This window comes from Pelobates fuscus, chromosome 4, assembly GCF_036172605.1.
Source record: "Pelobates fuscus isolate aPelFus1 chromosome 4, aPelFus1.pri, whole genome shotgun sequence".
NCBI classification, from domain to species: Eukaryota; Metazoa; Chordata; class Amphibia; order Anura; family Pelobatidae; genus Pelobates; species Pelobates fuscus.
This window is the reverse complement of record NC_086320.1, coordinates 126222859-126231041: the sequence shown is the minus strand read 5'-3', so window position 1 is coordinate 126231041 and position 8183 is coordinate 126222859. Positions and strand designations below refer to the sequence as shown.

General features: G+C 45.0%; 1 protein-coding gene across 3 annotated transcripts in view; it reads left to right on the top strand.

Moving 5' to 3' along the window:
- The first annotated feature begins 8 nt into the window (after positions 1-8).
- The window catches only part of CEP76 (centrosomal protein 76), a 34488-nt gene continuing 26313 nt past the window's right edge, over positions 9-8183 (top strand). For 2 of the 3 annotated variants that reach the window (XM_063451576.1, XM_063451578.1), the window contains exons 1-2: positions 9-234; positions 1841-1977. In XM_063451576.1, the coding sequence (XP_063307646.1) occupies positions 1915-1977 (63 nt within the window). In that variant the 5' untranslated portion in view covers positions 9-234; positions 1841-1914. Of the gene's footprint in view, positions 235-1660; positions 1684-1840; positions 1978-8183 lie in introns of those variants that run through there. The other variant, XM_063451577.1, reaches the window with a different exon arrangement.

Genomic DNA, 8183 nt, shown 5'->3' with positions numbered 1-8183 from the left:
ACCGGCCTTCCCTCAGCGGCCTTCACGGTTCTGTAGTGACAGTTAGCTGCCCGTTCATTTGCCTGTGTAAAAAAAAAATTGTCAGGCAGCGCCGGGGACAGCTTCCCGCCCGGCCTCCCGCTTGTTACAGCACAGTGCTGTGTGTTTACTGGGAGTTAGTGGCAGCTCTATGGGATGGGATACACAGTGTATGAAACGGGCTTTACAACAGACACCACCTGGAGCTACACACAGGTAGGGGCTCATCTGATACCCAGGAAATATAAATAATATATAGATATATATATAGTGCATCTGATACCCAGGATATATAGGTATATATAGTGATTATTTACATGGGAGAGGGCTGGGACTAAGCTGGGTTATTATCAGGGCTTATATTGCCAGGGATTCAAAGTGAATGTCAGATATCTCCAACTATGCTGTATTATGTTCAGTTTAGCTATTTTGGCATCAACATTGGAATTTACTTTGGTTTACTGACAAATTTAAAATTAGGGTTATTCACTGTTTTGAGTTTGCAATAAAAAGAAGGAAGTAAAAAGTTACCAAGGTGCTGCCAATAGCCGAGTTGGAGAGTCTCTCTAGATTAGTTACATTTGATGAAATGTTGTTATTCGGATTCTAATTTGACACAATGTGGAGTTTAGTTATGGGACACTATCCTTGATAGATCATGCCTCTGCAGTGTCACTGCTCAATTCTCTGCCATCCAGCCAGGACTTTTGTTTCAGTTTATGCAGAACTACTCACACCTACCTGCATGTAGCTCACACAACCTTTTTCCTGCAGGCTGTGTCAGCCACATTCAGGGGAGGTGTGACTAGGGCTGCATGGACAGAACCAAAAGTGATTTAACTCCTAAATGGCAGAGAACTGAGAAATGAAACTGCAGCCGTTTACTTAATAACTCCTCAAATTGGCATCCTTGTGGGATTGCCAAATTTAAGGATACCAAATTAGGGAGCTGTTTAGTAGATAACTCCTTTTTGGTATCCTTATGACAATTCCTCAAGGAATAAGGAGCTATCTAGTAAGAATCTGAAAGACTATTTCTTTCCTTAATTTTGGTCTTTCAGACAACTTTACTAATACTGTAAATGGTTAAATCCTCCCTCCTGCCCCCCCCCCCCCCCCCCCCCCCCCCTGCAGGTAGGGGCATGTCTAATTAACAGCAGGCAGGCGACTAATATAATAATTAACTAGCGTCACCCCTTTCCCCGCGACTGGAAGCTATTAAACTGAAGGCCTCCAATCCCTGGATGGGCGCTATAAAAAAGAAAGAAGCCGATAACTCAAACCTTGTCTCTAAAACAAAAGAACGAATGCACAGACAGAATTTAGTCCAACAAGCAATTCATTTTTCGTTTATTTTGTTATTTGTTCATTCGTCTTTTGAACAAATGGACAAAAAGCCCAAGTCAGTAGAAATGACACATGAAAATCTTGTGAGACAACAGAGGAAGGACAGGACAGATAGGTGAGCAATTCGGGAAAGTTTTCTGTAACAAAGGAAGTGGAGCTTGTTTAAGCTCTACCCTTCTGTCATATTTGTCAAGAGTAGGAAAACTGTATTAGATAATGTAATCCCTACTTTGTCATGTGTTTTTTTTTTTTAAAGAAAATTCAGATATTAAGAAAATAAGAACAGATTGTGGAAGATGAGGAAACATATTAAGAGAGGTTAGTTTTAGGTGACAGAGCCACTTTAATTAGGAACATTTGCTGGATATGTGAAACTGTGGTTGGAATAATAAAAAAAAATAAAAATTAAATTAAAAGAACACCAGTGTAAATATCTAGTGCCTATAGTAACTCATAGTGTGTTTTACTTCTACAGGTTTCAATGACAATGAGAGATTACTGTTATGTGTAAATCCATGTCCTAAAATTAGAATACTCTCTTAACGCAAAATGTCTCTGTCTCCTGAGAAAGCAACTGAACTGAAACAAATCATCCATGAGCAACTGACCCGGGTAAGTTAATGTAGGGAAAACTGCTTACTGGTTTATGTCTAAATGCTTGCTCATACAGAAAATAGTATAGACTGCATGGTGAGCAAATATTTATGGTCATAGTTTAATTTTAGTAAATAAAAATAGGGAGAAAAAAAATCCAATTTGGGATTTCATTTGTGACAAGCTTTATGTGGAGTAAAAAATAAATAAAATTAAATTAAATGCAAGCAACAGTAACACTCCATACAACAAATTCAGTAAAGTCCTCTTGTTCGATTCTTACTGTGGACTGTAAATTATAAATGGAAAACATTTTAATCATAAAACAGAATTAACTAGTGACTGGATTTATTGCCATATTCAACAAAGTTGTTTTGTAAATACATTCCCAGGGGTTGTTGTCCTGCTTTTTGACACAGCAACTACAGCGCATGAGATGTAGTTGTTCTAATATCCTACCAGCAAGCATGTTTTAAACTTGCTAAGATACTATAGGAATGGAGTGACAAATGTCACTCGGTTATTTCTCCAAAGCTTTGGAAAAGAAGCCAGCAAAGTTGGTGTCTTGGGGAGGATGAGAGAAAGTTGGCTTAGAGAGTGGGTGTTATAGTAGTGCAACACCCACAAACCCACAATCATTGCAGCTCCTATCTTTCTGTCTGTGAGTGTTTTTTGTTTTGTTTTTTACTTTTAGTAGGATCTGTTCATAAAACACAATTCTATTTATTGGCTGCTAAGCAAACCACACATTTGTCTGTCTACTGTTGGCGAATGTAATACTACTAATAAGTATCTGCATTTACATATTAGTAATTTTTCTTTGCACAAAACCCACCATATTGTTATACAACACAAACATGTTGAAAATGTCTTGAGATCCTCTAGAATGTAAGCTCGTTGAGCAGGGCTCTCCACCTCTCTATTCCTGTACGTCCAGTTGTCTGGTTTCAATTACATGTCTGTTAGTCCACCCATTGTACAGCGCTATGGAATCTGATGGCGCTATATAAAATCAGTGCTCAGATGGCTGTTTTGTGACAGGTACATTAACCCCTTAAGGACACATGACATGTGTGGCATGTTCCGATTCCCTTTTATTCCAGAAGTTTGGTCCTTAAGGGGTTAAAGAAAATAGTTACACATTCACACATACCCTCCCTACACCTGTGCTCTACGCGTCCTCCCTGGTTTACTTGGAGACTACAAAGCATCTCATCACATTTGTTTAAACATGGTCTATTCATTAATAAGATATCCCTAGTGGCCAGAAAGGCTCTGAGTCAAGCATGGTTGAAAATGAAAGTCCCTGGGTTAGCAGAGGTGGAATATAGGGGACATATATCTTATGGATAAACTGATGGCAAAAGTTCCCCACTCTAAAACTTTTTTCAACAAAACATGGCAACAGTGGATAACAAACAAGGGATTATAAAAAGACAGAATGTAAATATCCTTTGGACACCACACTTCCCCCTGGCATTTTCCCCTCACCCCTCCAATATTCCTCTCCATACCCTTTTCCCCCCTCTTTTTATTACTCTGAATGTTGACATATTTACACTAATTTACTGGGAATTAGAATGATAGTCGCTGTCCATTGTCATTAGTATGTATTCCAACATCTATGTCTACGACACTTCATGCCACTTTATGTACATGTACTTCTTGTTGCAATGCCTGGTTTGTCAAAAATAGAGAATTTAAAAATAAAAATGGTCTGGGGGGCGGAGCCGACCAGCAAACCAAGCAGACGTGCAGAGCTGAAGCTCCGTGCTACTAAGCCCAATAACCGCAGCGAACCGGGTGTTACACCAACGGTTTACTGACTATACACCCCCACAACATAATGGGGAAATGGGCCAAGAAGAACAAAACAGCCCTGGCCTCAGGTTCCCGAAATATCGGCGATTATATGCAGGGAGGCCTCCAGCGCATGGCGCCCAAGATGGCGGACCAGCAAACAGGGATCTCGTCGTCCGAGGAGAAGCCCTCTCTGGACGCACTAGATGAGATCACCCCAGCCGGGGGCCTACACAACGAATCCTCCGATGAGGAGAACAACATCCCAGCTACAAAAGGTGATATAAAAACACTGCTCTTGCGGGACATCCGCAAGATATTCCAGGCAGATTTAGCGATACTGCGCGAAGGCATGCTCACGCTCACTGGGCGTATTAAAGCCACAGAGGAGACATCCACACACCTTAAGGCTGAGCAGGCCTTACTTGCCGCAAAACAGAACAAACTAACAGACTCCCAAGCCACCATGACACAAAAACTGGCTGAATGTGAAGATCGCAGTCGCAGCAGACATATTAAGATCAGAGGCATCCCTAACACGGTGGAGAGAACAGAACTGCCACAATTCATAAGACGCTTACTGCAGCATATACTTCCCCACAAGCAAGCTAGAAGCATCCTGGTGGACAACATATACAGAACCAGCAGGCAGGGCAGACTGCCCCAGCAAACACACAGCGATGTCATAGTTCAACTTGTTACACAACTGGATAAAACAGCAATCATGTCAGCGGTCAGGGAAACACCATCCCTTTCCTTCGAACAACATACTCTGACATTCTATAACGATCTCTCCAGGACTACCATGCTATGGAGACAAACGATGCGCCAGGTCACCAGCGTCCTACGACAGAAGAAGATCCTGTACCACTGGGGCACACCACGCTCCCTACTGGTCACCTTAGAGGGAACAGTCCACAAGCTACACTCGCCAGCAGAGGGCCAAAGGTTCCTAACCCAACAGGGTATCGCTACACAGGTGGAACCAGGGAGAGGCAGCCCTCGGAGACAGCAATGGGATGTGGACAACATCACCCCGTTTGAACCGCGAAGAGGTCCCCACGCATCCGTTGCAGACTCAGAGGACTGAACCACAGAGTCTGTCATCACTAAGCCTTGTTGAGGCACTGGACACTCTACCAAGTTGTGCACCCTCCTTGCCAGGGCCTCACTGAACACAGCACAGGCTAGCCTTCCTTGAGCTACCCCCCTTCCCTTACACTTGTACTAGCGCATAAATAAGGTCACCAACCAGGGATAACCAAGTGTCGGACAATAACCCTGCCAGCGGCACATACCAGCTTCCCAAACACAGCCAAACACTTACCGCAACACGATAACAAGGGTGAACCCTAGACGAAACACGAGATGGCTCTGTAGAGGACGACCTCCCTGCTGGCAGCGACACCTGAGCGCAGGCCACTTTAAGCCCCACCACACGCCATATACACCCCGGAGTCATGTAACTGACCTCCTTACACATTAACCCAAAGCCTCAGTAAACACCAGCACCCACCCAAACAAGCCCTATATGCCAAATGCTTGCTCTGTGAAGCCATTAGACAACCCCCCGAGGCACTCACCACAGTCCCAGAGAGACAGGCACTCACACGACACCGTACATATGAGAAACCCAGCCCGCAAACAATTCGGTAAACATGTTATTCGTGTTGATATATAGCTATCTATGTAAGTTCTGCTCACTTATTTACTGTATTAATCTTATTTGCCTTAGACTATACTCCCATGCCAGCACTAACCTGCTAGTATAACGTTATTCCTGTTGAACCTTGCTTCTAGCAACCCAATACTCGGTTAACTCAAGACACAGCAGGGCAAGCTAGGCCTAGAGGGAATAGAAATATGTCTATACAACATAGGCAAGTCTTCGTAAAGGTATATGCTATATAATGTCTCCCAGCTTGTTAAAACATAGTTCAACTTTGGGGGCGGAGCCAACAGCCGAACAGAGCGGTCGCAACTCCAGCGAGCTCCGTGTTTTTACAAGCTTATATCCACAAAACTACGATATATCACCCCTAAAATCGCTCGAAACAAGCAGATAGCCCCAACACCCTAGACAGCATGGGGAAGAAGAGCAAAAAACTTAAATCGGACGGAACACGCCCGGGCGCAACCATCGGGGACCTGTGGCGGAGAGCGCAGGGAGCCCTGGAGCCCAACATGGCGGACTACACTGGCTATGTGGACGACTTCACAAATTCTGACCACCCATTCTCGGACCAAGAAGAGGTGGCCTTACCTGCCTCGAAACAGCCGACACTGCCCAAGGCACAGGCGGATGCAACACCGGTCACGAAAGTGGAGATGAGGGAACTGTTGGCGGAGCTCCGACGGGGCATCCAGGCCGACATGGCGGAAATGAAGAGAGACATCCAAGGCCTGTCGGACCGTGTGGATGTCGTCGAACGAGATACAATGAGCCACATACAGCAACTTACCGCTATCCAGAAGGATGTCGCTACTCTACGACAGCAGTACATACAAGCAGAGCACAAAATGGCGGCAATGGAAGACACGCGGCGGGCCCAAAACCTCAAGATTCGGGGTGTAGCGGACTCAGTCTCAGATGCCTCATCTCATTCGACGACTGGTAAGCACGATTCTCCCTGCGAGACAAGCCAAGGGCATAAGCATAGATGGCGCATTCCGTCTACCCAAACCCACGACAGCCCCAAAGGCAGCACCCAGGGACATCATCGTTAAATTCCATAAACGCCAAGATAAAATGGCAATAATGGCAGCCACCAGGGGAAACACACCTTATGCCTTTGAGGACATGTCCCTTTCGTTTTATACGGACTTATCTAGGGGAACAATGCAATGGCGCGCAACCCTCAGGCCACTCGCCACCTTACTCCGCGCACATAACATACAATACCAATGGCGCCCACCCTGCAAACTACAAGTGCTACACGGGACTGACACATATCTAATAACTGACCTACCAGAGGCAAAAAAGCACCTGGCGGCATGAGGCTTCCCTCAAGACGCCATACTGCAGCCTGACAAGCCCTCCAACTCCCATACGTGGAATCCGGCCACCTCCGAGACATTTGTCCCGAGAACCTCCCCCCAAACAGCAATATCGATGAACTCTCGTTGAGACCACAGATGGACTTAAAGCTCATCACCTCTCACTTTGCTGTGGTCCTTTGGACTTAGTGGTCTAATGCGAACGCAGTCCTAGTCGGAGACCACCTCATAAAGCTCACCTGGAACATCGATTGCACGACATCTATGGCCTTCACCTCGGATACCTACCTATCTGGTTGCAAAACGAGACACCTGAAGCTATTGGGGAATTGTAACTGATTGCACGCCCAAAGACTTAAACTCTCTCTTGAAATTTGTTTTATTATTGCTATTTGCTTTGTTGTACATTTGTTTTCAGAATCTACCCGACACCACGTTGCATATGTTTAATATTTGAGCCTTCTCTCCCGACCACTCCTCAGCATATCTGATACCTCTTAGGCTGTTTACCAGGGAGCAGGCTTGTTATGTTGGCCCGTTAACTTAGTGGAACTCACAGTACCTTCTCACAGACCTCTACTTAAGCTTTGCGCCCCGCTACAGGTACATATATTAACTTTTCGGTCCATAATTTGCAGGCCTCCTAATATGAAAGACCGCCTCTAGATAACCCTTGTGACACAACGGTTTTGGAGCAAGACCGCTGCCGCATAGACGGGTAATTCCACAATCAGCGATGGTACCGCAAGCTGTAAACCCCAAGCAGGCACTCACTCACACAGAGAGCTCAGGGACCTAAGCCATGCAGAACCACTCAAAAGGCACAGTTTCACGACTCTATTAAGCCTACACACTGTTTGTATGTTGTAACCTCTTTTGTTAGGCAATCTCTGTAAATAGCTCGATGTTGACCCGCCACTCTCAGTTACCGAACCGTGCAAGGTGCATAGCACATAGAGGTAACATGTCCCTCTTGGCCTTACGTAGTGCCCAAGCAAACCAGCCACGGGACTACCCCCCCACCCACTTGCTATGTCCTCGACCCACTACAGCCTCAGCATAGAACTTGACCGTTTATCACCGGCATAGTTAGTATGCTGGATCGAAACACTTCCCTCAAGCCCTTAGCGTAACCTACACGCCCTGAAAGGCAGGGCAAAGTACATGCTTTCTCGCTTCCCTATCTGGTAAAGCAGTTTTAAGATATATAACTACTGTGGACCCATCCTGTACCAGGCTAGCATTAACCTAGCTCACATTCACAGATAAACACACCGCGCTCGCCTGGTCAAGCAGGGCAATAGCGGTCACATTATTTAAAACCTAGAACTACTCTTCTGGTCATTTAAATTGTTTTTGTTTATTCATGTTTTATGGTCAATCCTGTATTCCTCTTATTCAGCTGAGCTGAACAGAACAAACAACCT